The following is an 18,349-nucleotide window of genomic DNA, read 5'->3' as shown; positions in this document are numbered from 1 at the left end:
AGAGAGAGGGAGAGGGAGAGAGGGAGGGGGGGATATAAAGCGAGAGAGGGAGGGGGGATATAAAGCGAGAGAGGGAGGGGGGGGAGAGAAAGCGAGAGAGGGAGGGGGGGAGAGAAAGCGAGAGAGGGAGGGGGGGAGAGAAAGCGAGAGAGGGAGGGGGGGAGAGAAAGCGAGAGAGGGAGGGGGGGAGAGAAAGCGAGAGAGGGAGGGGGGGAGAGAAAGCGAGAGAGGGAGGGGGGGAGAGAAAGCGAAAGAGGGAGGGGGGGAAAGTGAGAGAGGGTGAGAGGGGAGAGAGGGGGGTAGAGAAAGAGAGAAAGAGAAACAGAGAGAGAGCAGGAAGCAGGGAGTGAAAGGAAGGGGGAGAAAGAAGGAGGGAGAGGGGGGAGAGAGAGAGAGAGAGAAAGCGAAAAAGGAGAGGAAACAAGAAAGGGAATAAAGGGGGGCCAGCAAAAGAGAGGAGAGAAATAGGGAGAATAGATGGAAAAATAGATAGATAGATAGATAGATAGATAGATAGATAGATAGATAGATAGATAGATAGATAGATAGATAGATAGATAGATAGATAGATAGATAGATAGATAGATAGATAGATAGATAGATAGATAGATAGAATTGGTGAGAAAGAAAATAAGGGGATAGAGATGGAGAAAAAAAATGTAAAAAATAGGAGAGGAAAGAAAGAGAGACAGGAAAGAGCACAAGAATGTTAGAAACGATTTTATGAAGATTGCAGAGAAGAAAATAAGCACAGAATTGGAGTTTTTGTCAACAGCCACAAGTCTAAAATCTTTTTCCATTTTTTCCAAAAATTACATAATGAACCTGATTGGTCAGGAAGGGAAACAACTCCAATTTTGTGTTATTTCTTATTTTATGCATTGTCTACACAGAAAAAAGGCAGAGGGGGAGAGAAAGAAATATGCCGGGTGACTGATAAATCATGTAACAAAAGTCAGTGAGAAAATACCGACATCCCACATAGAAGAGATCAGTGTCAGGCTGCTTGTCAGAGGAGGAATGTCAGGGGAATCCCAGAACAGAGAATTGTTTTTTGTTGAAGATGTCCTACTTATGTAGGCGATTGGACGGTTTGTGAAGCTGGTTGGTTGGATTGTGAAGGTGGTTGGACGGTTTGGGTTGGTGGTTGGAATGGATTGTGCAGGTGGTTGGACGGTTGGTATAGGTGGTTGGACAGATTGTGAAGGTGGTTGGATGGTTTGTGTAGGTGGTTGAATGGTTTGTGTAGGTGATCGGATTGGATTGTGCAGGTGGTTGGACGGTTGGTATAGGTGGTTGGACAGTTTGTGCAGGTGGTTGGACAGATTGTGCAGGTGGTTGGACAGATTGTGCAGGTGGTTGGACTGTTTGTGCAGGGGGTTGGACTGTTTGTGCAGGGGGTTGGACTGTTTGTGCAGGGGGTTGGACTGTTTGTGCAGGGGGTTGGACTGTTTGTGCAGGGGGTTGGACTGTTTGTGCAGGGGGTTGGACTGTTTGTGCAGGGGGTTGGACTGTTTGTGCAGGGGGTTGGACTGTTTGTGCAGGGGGTTGGACTGTTTGTGCAGGGGGTTGGACTGATTGTGCAGGGGGTTGGACTGATTGTGCAGGGGGTTGGACTGATTGTGCAGGGGGTTGGACTGTTTGTGCAGGGGGTTGGACTGTTTGTGCAGGGGGTTGGACTGTTTGTGCAGGGGGTTGGACTGTTTGTGCAGGGGGTTGGACTGTTTGTGCAGGGGGTTGGACTGTTTGTGTAGGGGGTTGGACTGTTTGTGCAGGGGGTTGGACTGTTTGTGCAGTTGGTTGGATGGTTTGTGAAGGTGGTTGGATGGTTTGTGAAGGTAGTTGGATGGTTTGCGAAGGTAGTTGGATGGTTTGTTCAATGTGATCACACAAGTGACAATATTGCAGGGATAGTAAGTTCCCCTTCTTTACCTTTTGTGTCTTGCATGACGATGGAGCTGTACTTCAAGAAGGTGATGAGCAGGTTGCTGGTTTGTACATCGGCATCAAGGGGGAGCTCGGTGGGGCTGATCACTGCAGAGAACACATACCACCATCAGTCACATTTCACAAATTAAAGACCAAGTCTTATTTCACAGGTTGTTCTTCTACCACATTTCATCTCATAAATCCCAGATAGCTCGATATCCCTTGGCACGTAAATGCCAGCAAAAAAAAAAAAGTGCAAAGATGTAAACCCTGAATAGAGATCTATTTATAAAAGCATTCACCATATTGTGCCCAATATGTGTATTTCCTATGATTGTCAGCTCCATCTAGTGGCCATAAAGCAGTATTTTTCTGAAATATCTCAATTATATTGTGCCAAGTACTGTATGTATATTTCCTACAAACGTCGCCTCCATCTAGTGGTCATAAAGAAGTTTTTTCCTGAAATATCTCAATCAGGAAAATACTTCATTATAGCCACTAGATGGAGCGGAAATAAACATATTGGACATAATACTATTAGACAGAATACTGCAATTACCTGTGACAGCCAAACATCAAAATATTTCCCTTCAAGAATACAAGGTCCTGAAGAAGCAAGTGATGTGAAACGCGTCAACCCTTTGGGTTCTTAGGCAGAGATATCTTGGAATAGCTCGTGTGTTTATCACTGGTTTAACACAAAAAAGGATTACTTTGCAGCAGCAGGGCAAAAGAGACCTGGCACCACGGTATAGCCTCTGCAAAAAATGGTCTTTATTTGGTAAACATGCATGGCAAAATTCACAAATATTAACGTGTTTCAGCCAGTAATGGGCTTAATCATGATTAAGATCACAATTGGCTGAAACGCGTTGATATTTTTGGCTGTTACTTTGCATGTTTACTGAATAAAGCCCATTTTTTCGGAGGAAAAGCCGCAAGACATATCGGGAGGTAGCAGCACCTACACTATATGACTGTTCAAGGACTGGACGTACTACACACATCAGAAGCGTAAGTAGAGCCTTCAGGGCCCCGGTGCAAAAAGCCCAATCGGGGCCCTTCCCACTGATCCCAGAGCCCTTAACTACCATTGTAGGACCCTTTATTACGATCCCGCAGCAGGCCCACTTCCTGCTGTTTTGGGGTTCCCCGACAGTGGAGCAACGCCAGGGCATGTCGCAAGTGTGACCTTTGCGAGACCCTGGTAGTTCCGCCACTGGGGTCAGTAGTGTTTTATTTTTGCAATTTTTATTTTTTAGGTTTTTTACCAGTTTATTTTTGACATTTTCATTGTTTATTATTTAAAAAAAATGTTTTGGACCCTCGTTGGGGGGGAGAGGGGCTGGGAGTGAGCACACAGGGGCCTGGAGACCGCACAGGTGGGCCAGAAGAGAGGACAGGGGTGGCATATACAGTGGGTATAGAAAAGAATCCCCCCGCCCACTTTAAAATAATCACATTTTGTTGCTTTGTTTGAAGCCTGAAATGAAGACAGACACATTTTTTTTTTCATCCAGCTGTGCAACTTATAACATCCAAGTGAAAGATAAAACCCCGACATGTCAGAAAATGCTTGAAAAAAAACAAAAACAGAATCACTGAGTTGTAAAAAGGTTCCCCCTTACATCAGTATTTTTTTTTTTTCCAAACATTTTTATTGGAGGTATGTAAATATACAAACAGCAGTAGAATACAGGCGTAACAAAGCATATGTTCAAAAAGAAAACAGATCTAACAGAGGACAACTATCCAGCATAAGATATATGAAGATCTAGTAAGGACCTGATGGGGACAAAAGACGACAACAAAATTGGAAAATAGTCATGACGACCAACAAGGGCTAAAACATTTGTGAAGACCGAGCGCCCAAGAAAAGAACCAAGCCCGAGCCTTCCATCACTCTGAGATGGAAAGTTCGGGAAAGGTGCTAGAACTTTTCTGTATAGAAAGTAGGAAGAAAGGAAGAGAAGGCTAAGAGGAGCGAGGAGACCTCGAATGGAGAGCGTCAGGGCGGTCGGGACAGGTCCTAGGGTAGACCCATACCCTGGGTGTATGGCACCCAGGAACAGGGAGAAATTAGAGGCAGGCCAAATAAAATAAGATGGTAAAGCAGCCTCTTGTAAGGGAGGTCAAACTCCGTCACTGCGATTGTGGAAGGGGAGAGTCCAAGGACAAAATCCATCATTGACAGAGACGGGCAAATTCTGGCGTTGATGTGTAGTGAATCCAACAAGCCCATTTTTTGTAAAATTTGGTAGGAGAATCCCTTGCAAGATGAATAAGCTCTTCCATCTCAGCCACTCTTTTAATGCGTAAGAGCCATTGTTTAATGGAGGGGGCTTGTGTAGAGTTCCAAAGCGCGGGGATGCATTGCCTAGCTGCATTCCCCATGAGTACTGTAATGGATTTTGAGTACGTTCTGCCTGAAGTTGGAGGAGTGGTGGAGGAGGTATTGGGCTGGCGTGAAAGCTAAATCGTATGTGGTCACCTGTGTGATAATCTTGTGTACTTCTTGCCAGAAGGACGACAAGCGTAGACAGGACCACAGAATGTGCAAGAGCGATCCAGTTTCTGACAGGCATCTCCAACAGGTCGGTGAGGTTGAGGGGAAGAGTTTGTGTAAAAGTGTCAGAGTGCCGTACCTGCGAGATACGATTTTGTATCCGCTTTCCTGAGTAGTTACATTTAGGGTGCATTTGTGATTGATGGTGAAAATATTTTCCCATTCCTCTTGAGAGAGCGAAATAGCAAGTTCCGCTTCCCATAGCTCGCAATGTTTAAGTTTTTGCTGATCGGGTCTGTCTAACAGAAGGGAGTGGGTAGTGGAGATGAGCTTGTGAAGCGGGCCTTCCTGCTGACAGAGGCAGTGGAACGGTGTGGTGGATGTCATGGAGGGATGCTTGCGTGCCAAAGATTTTAGAAACTGAGTAAGCAGGAGGTAGGAACATTGGGGTATGGGGGGTTTACCCATGTTTTCAGCAACGGAAGAGGCAGAGAGCATGGAGTTGCCCTCCCATGGGTGATGGACCCGCATTTGATCGACGGACCAGTTGGAGTCTAAGTACTTATGGTGCATACCCGGTGGAAAGTCAGGGTTCAAATTAACCGGGGTCATTGGACCTGGAATCGCTGATATGTTACGTTTTGCGCACATCGATTGGAAGACGTGAAGAGAGGAGCCAATTAGAGGATGGTGCTTGCTTGTGCTAGGAATATGGGTATCCATGATCCAGGGTAAGGAATGCAAGTCCAAAGTGGTAAATCCCCCTTCGATTGTCACCCAATCTTTGTGAACGTTCCGGTCCACTACGCGAGTGAGGTGGCAAGCGGCATAATAGATGCTAATGTCCGGGAGTCCAATTCCCCCCTTATGTTTGGGCAAGGTTAGGTGGTCGTACAAAATGCGCGGTTGCTTGTCATGCCATAGAAAGGCGGTGCTTATACGCTTGTAGAGTTTAAAAAAGGTCGGAGGAAGCAAGATGGGGATTGTCTGAAAAACATAAAGCAGGCGTGGCAGGATGTTCATCTTCAATATTGATGCCCTGCCAAACCAAGAAAACGTCAATTTGATCCAGGATTGCAGGTCTTTTTTAATTTGGGGCGATAATCGGGGGAAAGTTACAGTCGTACAAATGTTGAAGATTGGACGGGATTTTAATTCCCAAGTAAGTAATCGAATCTGAGTTCCAAGTAAAATGGAAATTTGCTTGGCAGCGTTTTACATCTTGTGGAGGTAAAGTGACATTTAGGGCGAAGGACTTGGAAAAATTGATTTTGAAATTGGAAAGGGAAGCATAGTGACCGAATAATTTTAGAAGTGCGGGGAGAGTCGTGATCGGATCTGATAGGAACAATAGGAGGTTGTCTGCGTAAGCAGCCACTTCGTATTCTCTGTTGGCAAATGTGACCCCATGGATTGTTTCGTTGTGCCTAATGCTGTTCAGGAAGGGTTCCAAGGTTAAAACAAAAATCAGGGGAGACAAGGGGCAGCCCTGTCTGGTAATGTTGGAAATGCCAAAGGCATTCGATAGGGTGTCGTTTACCCTGACCTGAGCCTGCGGTTTGGCATATAAGGGCAGAATAAAACTAAAATGCGGGGGCCCAGGCCCCATGCGGAGAGCGTAGCTGTCATGTATTCCCACGAGACCCTATCGAATGCCTTCTCGGCGTCCAAAGAGAGCAGAAACCCCTTCTGTTTGGTGACCGAGAGGGCATGGTGTAGATTTAGTGCCTTGATGGTGTTATCCTTGGCCTCGCAGCCAGGGATAAAGCCGACTTGGTCATTGTGAATGCCTTTGGAGAGAAGAGGAAGCAATCTATTAGCCATAATCTTTGCGAAGAGCTTAACATCCACATTGAGTAGTGAGATCGGTCTGTAGCTAGACGGGGAGGTTGGATCTTTCCCGTCTTTCGGGATTACTACAATGTGGGCCTCAAGCATACAAGAGGATAAGGGGTTTTCGGAAGAAATGGAATTGAAGGCTGCTAAAAATGGGGCGACTAGTAAATTAGGGAAGGACTTATAATATGCCACAGATTACATCAGTATTTTTTTAGACCCCCTTTTGCTTCAATTCCAGCCTTTAGTCTGTTGGGATTGGTCTCTACTAACTTTGCAATATTTGCCCGCTCTTCTTTGCAGAACTGCTTAAGTTCAGTACAATTTGATGGTGACCATTTGTGGACTGCAGTCTTCAAGTCATTCCACAGATTTTCAATGGGGTTCAAGTCTGGGCTCTGACTAGGCCATGCAAGGACATTCACCACCTTCTCCTCCAACCACTGTGTGCTTATTGGTGGAGATTTCCCCGCATTCTCCTTCAACCTCTGTGTGCTCATTGGTGGAGATTCCCCGCCTTCTCCTTCAACCACTGTGTGCTCATTGGTGGACATTCCCCCCGCCTTCTCCTCCAACCTCTTGTGTGCTCATTGGTGGACATTGCCTGCCTTCTCCTCCAACCACTGCGTGCTCATTGGTGGACATTCCCTGCCTTCTCCTCCAACCACTGCATGCTCATTGGTGGACATTCCCTGCCTTCTCCTCCAACCACTGCGTGCTCATTGGTGGACATTCCCTGTCTTCTCCTCCAACCACTGTGTGCTCATTGGTGGAAATTCCCCACCTTCTCCTCCAACCACTGTGTGTTCATTGGTGGACATTCCCCTTCCTTCTCCTCCAACCACTGTGTTTATTGATGGACATTCCCCACCTTCTCCTCCAACCACTGTGTGCACATTGTTGCTGTCTGCTTTAAGAGGGAAACCACCTTCCCATTGACAAATTTCTGCCAGCAGAGGGTGGCGGATTTTTCTCAAGAATTTGACGGCATTCTGCCCCGCCAATTTTTCTTTCTATCCTGACAAGTACTCCAGTTCCTGCTGCAGAAAAACACCCCTATAACAGGATATTACCACCCCCCATACAAGGATATTATCCCTCCCCATAACAGGATATTACCACCCCCCATACCAGGATATTATCCCTCCCCATAACAGGATATTACCATCTCCATGCTTTACTGCAGGAATTTGTTATTTGGATGGATTTCATTGGCTCTTTACCTAGATCGGGGATGGGCTCTGTCCGAGGGACGAGCCTCGTCCCCGATCGCCCCGGGGGCGCGCATTAAGGAAGGAACGAGCGGCTCGCGCTGGAGCCGCTCATGTGATCGGCTGTGATTGACACAGCCGATCACGTGGTAAACAGCCAATTTCATTGGCTGTTTACCTTGATCGGGGTTGGGCTCAGTCCGAGGGACGAGCCTCACCCCCGATCGCCGCGCTGCGCGCCCCCGGGGGCGCGCAGTAGCGGGGAGATCCGGGCGCCGTCATATGACGTCCGCCCGGATCGAGAAAGGATTTGTGCCGACGTCATTTTACATGATGCGGTACGGAAGGGGTTAAAGGAGGGTGATTCGTTTCTATATCTACTGTAGAGGAACTGATCCGTCCAATTCTCTCCTGCCATCACTAAATGTCGGAAGGAGGGAGAGGAGGAAAAGCAGGCATTCAGCAGCTGCATGGAGGCATCGGTTCCTCTACATAGTTAGTCTGGTTGAAAAAAGACACAAGTCCATTTGGCTCAACCAATAAAAAACAAGAAACTGTAAAGAAAACCCAAACATACAATCCCATATACACAATCCTATACCCGCAGTCGATCCAGAGGAAAGTGAAAAAAACCCCAGCAAAGCATCATTCAGATTACTACAGCAGGGAAAAAAATCCTTCCCGATCCCCCAGAGGCAATCTGATATTCCCTGGATCACCTTTACCTATAAATATTAGTACCCAGTTATATTATGTACACCCAGGAAAGAATCCAGGCCTTTTTTAAAGCAATCTAGTGAGCTGGCCAGAATCACCTCTGGAGGGAGTCTATTCCACATTTTCACAGCTTTAACGTGAAGAAACCTTTCCGTATTTGGAGACAAAATCTGTTTTCCTCCAGACATAAAGAGTGCCCCCCTTGTCCTCTGTGATGACCTTAAAGTGAATAACTCAACACCAAGTTCACTATATGGACCCCTTATGTATTTATACATGGAGATCATATCCCCCCTCATGTATTTATACATGGAGATCATATCCCCCCTCATGTATTTATACACAGAGATCATATCCCCCCTTATGTATTTATACATGGAGATCATATCCCCCCTCATGTATTTATACATGGAGATCATATCCCCCCTCATGTATTTATACACAGAGATCATATCCCCCCTTATGTATTTATACATGGAGATCATATCCTCCCTTATGTATTTATACATGGAGATCATATCCCCCCTTATGTATTTATACATGGATATCATATGCCCCCTTATGTATTTATACATGGAGATCATATGCCCCCTTATGTATTTATACATGGAGATCATATCCCCCCTTATGTATTTATACATGGAGATCATATCCCCCCTTATGTATTTATACATGGATATCATATGCCCCCTTATGTATTTATACATGGAGATCATATGCCCCCTTATGTATTTATACATGGAGATCATATCCCCCCTCATGTATTTATACATGGATATCATATGCCCCCTCATGTATTTATACATGGAGATCATATGCCCCCTTATGTATTTATACATGGAGATCATATCCCCCCTTATGTATTTATACATGGAGATCATATCCCCCCTTATGTATTTATACATGGAGATCATATCCCCCCCCTTATGTATTCATACATGTTGATCATATCCCCCCTTAATCTCCTCTTCTCAAGAGAGAAAAAATTCAGTTCCTCTAAACTTTCTTTATAGCTGAGCTCCTCCATGATGCTTATCAGTTTGGTTGCCCTTCTCTGCACTTTCTCCAGTTCCCCGATATCCTCTTTGAAAACTGAACTGCATATTCCAGATGAGGTCTTACTAATGATTTGTACAGGGGCAAAATGATAGCTCTCTCTCTGGAGTGCATTCCTCTCTTATACAAGAAAGCATTTTGCTTGCTTTGGAAACCACAGCTTGGCACTGCATGCTATTATAAAGCTTAGGATCTACCAGAACCCCCAGATCCTTCTCTACTATGGATTTCCCCAGATCCTTCTCCGCTATGGATTCCCCCAGATCCTTCTCCTCTATGGATTCCCCCAGATCCTTCTCCGCTATGGATTCCCCCAGATCCTTCTCCGCTATGGATTCCCCCCGATCCTTCTCCGCTATGGATTCCCCCAGATCCTTCTCCGCTATGGATTCCCCCAGATCCTTCTCCGCTATGGATTCCCCCAGATCCTTCTCCGCTATGGATTCCACCAGTTGTACTCCCCCCCTAGTATGTATGATGCATGCATATTCTTACCCCCCAAGTGCATAACTTTACATTTATCAACATTAAACCTCATTTGACACATAGTTGCCCAATGAAACAGTGCATTGAGGTTGGCTTGCAAGTTGGAAACATCCTGTAAGGAAGTTATTCCACTGCAAAGCTTGTTGTCATCTGCAAAGACTGAAATGCTACTTTTAATCCCAGACCCGATATCATTTATAAAGATATTAAAAAGTAAGGGTCCCAACACTGAACCTTGGGGTACATCACTGATAACCTTACACCATTCAGCGTAAGAATCATTAACCACTACTCTCTGAATTCTATCTTTTTGCCAATTTTCTATCCATTTACAAACCGATCTTTTCAAGCTTGTAGACTTTACCTTACACATTAGCCGTGTGTGGGGAACTGTGTCATACGCTTTTGCAAAAACCCAAGTATACCACGTCCACAGCCACCCCTCTGTCCAAGTATACCACATCCACAGCCACCTCTCTGTCCAAGTATACCACGTCCACAGCCACCCCTCTGTCCAAGTATACCACGTCCACAGCCACCCCTCTGTCCAAGTATACCACGTCCACAGCCACCCCTCTGTCCAAGTATACCACGTCCACAGCCACCCCTCTGTCCAAGTATACCACATCCACAGCCACCCCTCTGTCCAAGTATACCACGTCCACAGCCACCCCTCTGTCCAAGTAAACCACGTCCAAAGCCACCCCTCTGTCCAAGTAAACCACGTCCACAGAAACCCCTCTGTCCAAGTATACCACATCCACAGCCACCCCTCTGTCCAAGTAAACCACGTCCACAGCCACCCCTCTGTCCAAGTATACCACATCCACAGCCACCCCTCTGTCCAAGTATACCACGTCCACAGAAACCCCTCTGTCCAAGTATACCACGTCCACAGAAACCCCTCTGTCCAAGTATACCACGTCCACAGAAACCCCTCTGTCCAAGTATACCACGTCCACAGCCATCCCTCTGTCCAAGTATACCACGTCCACAGCCACCCATCTGTCCAAGTATACCACGTCCACAGCCACCCATCTGTCCAAGTATACCACGTCCACAGCCACCCCTCTGTCCAAGTATACCACGTCCACAGCCACCCCTCTGTCCAAGTAAACCACGTCCACAGCCACCCCTCTGTCCAAGTAAACCACGTCCACAGCCACCCCTCTGTCCAAGTATACCACGTCCACAGCCACCCCTCTGTCCAAGTATACCACGTCCACAGCCACCCCTCTGTCCAAGTATACCACGTCCACAACCACCTCTCTGTCCAAGTATACCACATCCACAGACACCTCTCTGTCCAAGTATACCACGTCCACAGCCACCCCTCTGTCCAAGTATACCACGTCCACAGCCACCCTTCTGTCCAAGTATACCACGTCCACAGCCACCTCTCTGTCCCAAGTATACCACGTCCACAGCCACCACTCTGTCCAAGTATACTACGTCCACAGCCACCCCTCTGTCCAAGTAAACCACGTCCACAGCCACCTCTCTGTCCAAGTATACCACATCCACAGCCACTCCCCTGTCCAAGTATACCACATCCACAGCCACTCCCCTGTCCAAGTATACCACATCCACAGCCACCTCTCTGTCCAAGTAAACCACGTCCACAGCCACCCCTCTGTCCAAGTAAACCACGTCCACAGCCACTTCTCTGTCCAAGTATACCACGTCCACAGCCACCCCTCTGTCTAAGTAAACCACGTTCACAGCCACCTCTCTGTCCAAGTAAACCACGTCCACAGCCACCTCTCTGTCCAAGTATACCACGTCCACAGCCCCCCTCTTTCCAAGTATACCACGTCCACAGCCACCCCTCTGTCCAAGTATACCACATCCACAGCCACCCCTCTGTCCAAGTATACCACGTCCACAGCCACCCCTCTGTCCAAGTATACCACGTCCACAGCCACCCCTCTGTCCAAGTATACCACATCCACAGCCACCCCTCTGTCCAAGTATACCACGTCCACAGCCACCCCTCTGTCCAAGTATACCACGTCCACAGCCACCCTCTGTCCAAGTATACCACGTCCACAGCCACCCCTCTGTCCAAGTAAACTACGTCCACAGCCACCTCTCTGTCCAAGTATACCACGTCCACAGCCACCCCTCTGTCCAAGTAAACCACGTCCACAGCCATCCCTCTGTCCAGGTATACCATGTCCACAGCCATCCCTCTGTCCAAGTATACCACATCCACAGCCACCCTCTGTCCAAGTATACCACATCCACAGCCTCCCCTATGTCCAAGTATACCACGTCCACAGCCACCTCCTCTCCTATCCATGTACACAGGGGGGCCGCAAGGGCCCGTTGGAGCATGGGGCCGCCCTGACATAGACTTTGAAGTACTTTGAATATGTTTTTGGTTTTATTTAGGAAGGGGAGGGGGGGGGTGTAGCACGCTCAGCATCCTAAACTGACGAATCCTGAAATGACTGATGCGTTTTATATAAGGTCTGAGTGATTGGCTTTTCATCTACTTTAATGGAGGATTTTTTTTTTACTAAAGCACAAGCTGTCAGATATTGCTGGAACGGGTTCTCCAATAAACAACCTGATATACAGCGGCGGAGACCATGGCCTAGCGACGGAATAAAATGATGTGAGAAATTTATACCACCGCTTTGACATCCACATATATCTCCATCCAAAAACACACACAGCTACAGAGGAGGAGAAATAAATGAAATTTGAAAAAATAAAAACCTCATTTCTTAGTGTAGGCACCAATAATCGTATTTCATGATATTCATAATTCAAGGAGAATATTGAAAGGCTGTAAACTGGTATTTTCAGTAGCCGAGGATAGGAAATAGATAACTGTACAAAGACTCAAGGCAACAAGTGGAATAAAAGGAGAACGCCGCATTTACTACAAAATAAAGGGATTCTAGTTTTTTTTTTTTTTTTTAATACCAAACATGTTATACTTACCTGCTCTGTGTAATGGTTTTGCACAGAGCAGACCCAATCCTCAGTAAGAGGAATAGCGCCCCAGTAAAGCCACAAAGCTTCACTGCCAGTTTCCATTTGTCAACATGGCGGAGGCAGCACCCGATCGCTGATTGAAAAATTGGCTGTGGACGGGGACACTGCTGGATTTCTTGACAGGTAAGTGACCTAATATTATAAATAGAACTATAGGTAATTTTTTTTTTCTTATTTTGGATAGAGTAGGGGAGGGTTATAACCCCAGTCAATTTTTTTTCGCCATCTGTGTCCCGTTGCGGATATTTCTCTTCACTTTCTGTCCCAAAGCCAAACAGGAAGTGAGAGTAAATCCCTGCAAATTAAGGGAAGTCCTTGGGGACCCCCCAGGTAACCATAACTAGTGTCCCCATTGGAAGATTACTTTTCTGGGGTCAACCCAAAATGTGGGATTTTCTTTTACTTTCAATGATACTGGTAAACAGGGCAAAAAAAAGAGTGTGGATCTCCCTAACGGGGTGCACAGACAGCAATAGAAAATGACAAATGTTCTAATCCCTCAACACTCCATCCAAAACAAAAAAAAATAGTTTTGCCTTTAGTTATACTTTAAAAGTAAGATGCTACAGTATATGTAGCTGCTGACTATTTTTTTAGGGGGGAGCCTGGGAGATCCACACTCTCTCTTTAACCACTTGCCTTCCGCCTAACGCAGATTTACTACAGCAGGTCGGCTCGGCTGCACATAATCACGTACGTCTACGTGATCGTGTGGAGCCGCGCTACTGCTGTGATTATACAGTTGGAGGCAGACAGTGGGAGGAGTGGTCACGATCGCCGCTGGCCTCCCACGATGTTCGAATAGACTGATAGGAGAGCCGTCTGGAATGCAAACAATCTAAGACAGCTCTCTAGTCAGAGAGACACTCTCACTCGCTCATACTGGTCCCTGGAAGTTCAACATGGCACCTCATGGCAAAGAACTCTATTGAGGAGCTGAAAAAAAAAAAGATTTTTTTGCTTTACATAAAGATGGCCTAGGCTGTAAGAAGATGGCCAAGACCCTGAAACTGAGCTGCAGCACGGTGGCCAAGACCATACAGCGGTTTAACAGGACAGGTTCCACTCAGATCAGACCTCACCATGGTCCACCAAAAATGTTGAGTGAACGTGCTCAGCGTCATATCCAGAGGTTGTCTTTGGGAAATAGATGTATGAGTGCTTCCAGCATTGCTGCAGAGGTTGAAGGGGTGGGGGGTCAGCCTGTCAGTGCTCAGACCATACGCCGCACACTGCACCAAATTGGTCTGCATGGCTGTCATCCCAGAAAGAAGCCTCTTCTAAAGATGATGCACAAGAAAGCCTGCAAACAGTTTGCTGAAGACAAGCAGACTAAGGACATGGATTACTGGAACCATCTCCTGTGCTCTGATGAGACCAAGATAAACTTATTTGGTTCAGATGGTGTCAACCGTGTGTGGCGGCAACCAGGTGAGGAGTACAAAGACAAGTGTGTCTTACCTACAGTCAAACATGGTGGTGGGAGTGTCATGGTCTGGGGCTGCATGAGTGCTGCCGGCACTGGGGAGCTACAGTTCATTGAGGGAACCATGAATGCCAACATGTATTGTAAAATACTGAAGCAGAGCATGATCCCCTCCCTTCAGAGACTGGGCCGCAGGGCAGTATTCCAACATGATAACAACCCCAAACACATCTCCAAGACAACCACTGCCTTGCTAAAGAAGCTGAGGGTAAAGGTGATGGACTGGCCAAGCATGTCTCCAGACCTAAACCCTATTGAGCATCTGTGGAGCATCCTCAAACGGAAGGTGGAGGAGTGCAAGGTCTCTAACATCCAGCAGCTCTGTGATGTCATCATGGAGGAGGGGAAGAGGACTCCAGTGGCAACCTGTGAAGCTCTGGTGAACTCCATGCCCAAGAGGGTTAAGGCAATTCTGGAAAATAATGGTGGCCACACAAAATATTGACACTTTGGACCCAATTTGGACATTTTCGCTATTTTGAGGGGACAGCAAATTTATACAAGCTGTACACTCACTACTTTACATTGTAGCAAAGTGTCATTTCTTCAGTGTTGTCACATGAAAAGATAGAATAAAATATTTACAAAAATTTGAGGGGTGTAATACTGAAAAAATACTGATTTTAACTTGTAAACAACGTGTGTCAGAAATAGGCTTGGTCCTTACATGGTTAAATTGATACTAAAGTCTTGTTTTTTTATTTTTTTTTGTTTAAAAATAATAAATGTTATAATTACCTGCTATGTGTAATGCACAGAGCAGCCCAGATTCTCCTCTTCTCTGGTCCCCCACTGCTCCTGGCCCCTCCCCCCTGCTGAGTGCCCCTTCACCGCTCTGTGTGTCTATTCAGATACGGAGCCATGGCATGGCCCCGCCCCCTCTCTCCTCATTGGCTCCATGACTTTGATTGACAGCAGCAGGAGCCAATTGCGCCTGCTGTGTGTCTCAGTCAATTAAGAGGTAGAGTCCCGGACAGCCGAGTCTCTCGTGCAACATCGCTGGATCGAGATGGAGCTCAGGTAACTATGGGAGGGGGGGGCTGCTGCACACAGAAGGCCTTTTATCTTAATGCATAGAATGCAGCTTCTGCATTTACAATCCTTTTAATAAATAAATGATGAATTAATAAGCTGGAAACGTACCATCTGAAGAAGGTGGGGTCGTACCCAGAGGAGTTGTTGGTGTGGTAGGTAGTGGAGTGGTAGGTACCGTAACCAACCCCATCTCAGGATGACTCTAAATACAAAGAGAAAAAAGATGAAGAAGAGTGAGGGGTTTTATACATCATTTCCAGGCAGCTTACAATACATTATTATAATAATACAGGATTTATATAGAGGGAGCAGGGCTGCAATAAGGGGTGAGCAGAAGGGACGGCTGCCTTGGGCACAGCATGAATTGTAGGGATGGGGGCACCGCAAGTTGCTTCTACTAAAAGTCTGTCAGGTGTAGTGACAGCGGCATCACTACTTCTCCCAGCCCAGCACTGGAAGCAGCAAGGAGAGGAGGAGAGAGCCGGGAGGAGGTGTCGGCTGTGCTCTCTCTCCCTTCCTCTTCATAAGATTGCACATAACGAAGAGGGTGGGGAGGGGAGGCGCGATTTGGCATCTTTGCGCTTGGCGATGGATGATCTTGTCCTTGCACTGAAAGGGATACAGTACAATTAAAATAAAGAAGGCATAGAAATGCCCCAATCATTGGCGTCAGTGGGAGAAATAGTGCCCCATCACTGGCGTCAGTGGGGAGGAATAGTGCCCCATCATGAGTATCAGTGGGAGGAATAGTGCCCCATCATTGGTGTCAGTGGAAGGAATAGTGCCCCATCATTGGTGTCATTGGAAGGAATAGTGCCCCATCATTGGTGTCATTGGAAGGAATAGTGCCCATCATTGGTGTCAGTGGGAGGAATAGTGCCCATCATTGGTGTCAGTGGGAGGAATAGTGCCCCATCATTGGTGTCAGTGGGAGGAATAGTGCCCCATCATTGGTGTCAGTGGGAGGAATAGTGCCCCATCATTGGTGTCAGTGGAAGGAATAGTGCCCCATCATTGGTGTCAGTGGGAGGAATAGTGCCCCATCATTGGTGTCAGTGAGAGAAATAGTGTTCCATCATTGGTGTCAGTGGAAGGAATAGTGCCCCATCATTGGTGTCAGTGGAAGGAATAGTGCCCCATCATTGGTGTCAGTGGAAGGAATAGTGCCCCATCATTGGTGTCATTGGAAGGAATAGTGCCCCATCATTGGTGTCATTGGAAGGAATAGTGCCCATCATTGGTGTCAGTGGAAGGAATAGTGCCCATCATTGGTGTCAGTGGAAGGAATAGTGCCCCATCATTTGTATCAGTGGGAGAAATAGTGCCCCATTGTTGGAGTTAACGGAAGGAATAAGGCTCCACTGTTGGTGTCAGTGGTAGGAATAGTGCCCCAAGAGCCAGAATGAGGCAGGCAAAAGGGCAGCATCAGGCCCCTGGGCTACAGTTTGGAGACCACTGGCCTAAACCAAGGTCACATGGTCACAGGCCATTAGCAGTACTGAGGGTATTTCACATCCTTAAAAGACTCTAGAACAGGGTATCCCAGCCAGGGTTCAATGGAATCAGAGGTTGCTAAGGGTTCTTTGAGCAGTGAACAATTTTTCCTTCTCAGATAAGTTCCTACAGACACCATTGCTCATCTAAGCTATCTGTAAGGGGGATTCTTTTTAACGAAGTGTGAGGAGCATTCTTCCCACTGAGCATTCTTCCCACTATGGTGCCTGCATAGTTCTGCAGGCCAACTCCACTTGGTAGAGCCAGTAATTGGCACCAATAATCTTTTTTCTACCTGTAAGAGTGGCATTCTGACCACCAATTTAAGGGTTCCTCTGGGGTAAAAATGTTGAGAAAGACTGCTCTAGAGAGTCTACAGCAGGGGTAGAAAACCTTGAAACCACAACTGTTGGGGAAATACAAGTCCCATGAGGTATTGCAAGACACCGACAGCCAAAGGCATGACTTCAAGAAGCATACTAAGGTCCAGAGAGATATAGAGATGGAGGCTGGGGTCCAAAAGGATGAAGAGATGAAGACTGGGGTCCAGGGGGTTAAAGAGATAGAAGCTGGGGTCCAGGGGCATAAAGCGATGGAGGCTCGGGTCCAGAGGGATAAAGCGATGGAGGCTGGGGTCCAGAGGGATAAAGCGATGGAGGCTGGGGTCCAGAGGGATAAAGCGATGGAGGCTGGGGTCCAGAGGGATAAAGCGATGGAGGCTGGGGTCCAGAGGGATAAAGCGATGGAGGCTGGGGTCCAGAGGTATAAAGAGATGAAGGCTGGGGTCAAGAAGGATAAAGTGCTGGAGGTTGGGGTCCAGAAGGATAAGATGATGAAGGCAGGGGTCCAGAGGGATAAAGCCATGGAGGCTGGGGTCCAGAGGGATAAAGCCATGGAGACAAGTGTGCTAATAAGTGCCCTCATAGTCTATTAAAAACAACTACAGCGGTGGCAGCCAGGACTTGTAGTTCATTCATTCACAGAGATCTGTGAATGAATGACGCGAATCTGCAGGCAGAGCCTCGCACAGCCATGCCGATTTAAAAAAAAATGACAGTGGCTGCAAACGAGACAATCCACCATCTGCTGTCATGGGAGCGCTTGAGAGGTGAAAGTTGGGGTGCTCTTAACAACATGTTGCACCCTAAATAAGGGAGTGACCATGTAACATGTTGCTAAAGGTGGAGTTAGCCTTTTAAACAGTTCTAAAGGCATTCTAGCCATTAAAATAAAAAAACCTTTTGGGTGCAGCTCCCCCCACCTTATACTTACCTACGCTCGATCTCTATCCAGCGGCGCTATGCACAAGAGCAGTGGCTCTCCCGGCTCTCTCCCTCCTCATTGGCTTAGAGACAGCTGCTACAGCCATTGGCTTCCGCTGCTGTCAATGACAGCCAGCGGGGAGGGAGCGGGGGCAGGGCCTAGCCAGGATTGGTCTGTCTTTGAACACACAGAGCCAGCTCAGGAGCGAGCCTGCACAAGTGCCCCCAAAGCAAGAGGCTTGCTATGGTGGGCACATGGTGGGGACTTGGAGGGGGGGGGAAGCCAGGAGCGTCAGCAGGGGCAAAATCTTCCTCAGATTTG

General features: G+C 47.1%; 1 protein-coding gene across 1 annotated transcript in view; it reads right to left on the bottom strand.

Annotated features, from left to right (window-relative positions):
• ARMH3 (armadillo like helical domain containing 3) overlaps positions 1-18,349 on the bottom strand; it is a 318,191-nt gene that overhangs the window by 219,061 nt on the left and 80,781 nt on the right. The window contains exons 14-15 of the mRNA XM_082267886.1: positions 15,380-15,473; positions 1,933-2,034 (exon numbers count right to left, since the gene is read on the bottom strand). Coding sequence (XP_082124012.1) covers positions 1,933-2,034; positions 15,380-15,473 — 196 coding nt within the window. The remainder of the gene's footprint in view (positions 1-1,932; positions 2,035-15,379; positions 15,474-18,349) is intronic.

This window comes from Pelophylax lessonae (assembly GCF_965119305.1).
Source record: "Pelophylax lessonae genome assembly, chromosome: 9".
In the NCBI taxonomy this organism is placed as follows: domain Eukaryota; kingdom Metazoa; phylum Chordata; class Amphibia; order Anura; family Ranidae; genus Pelophylax; species Pelophylax lessonae.
Note: the sequence above shows the minus strand (reverse complement) of the source record. Positions and strands in the feature narration are given on the sequence as shown.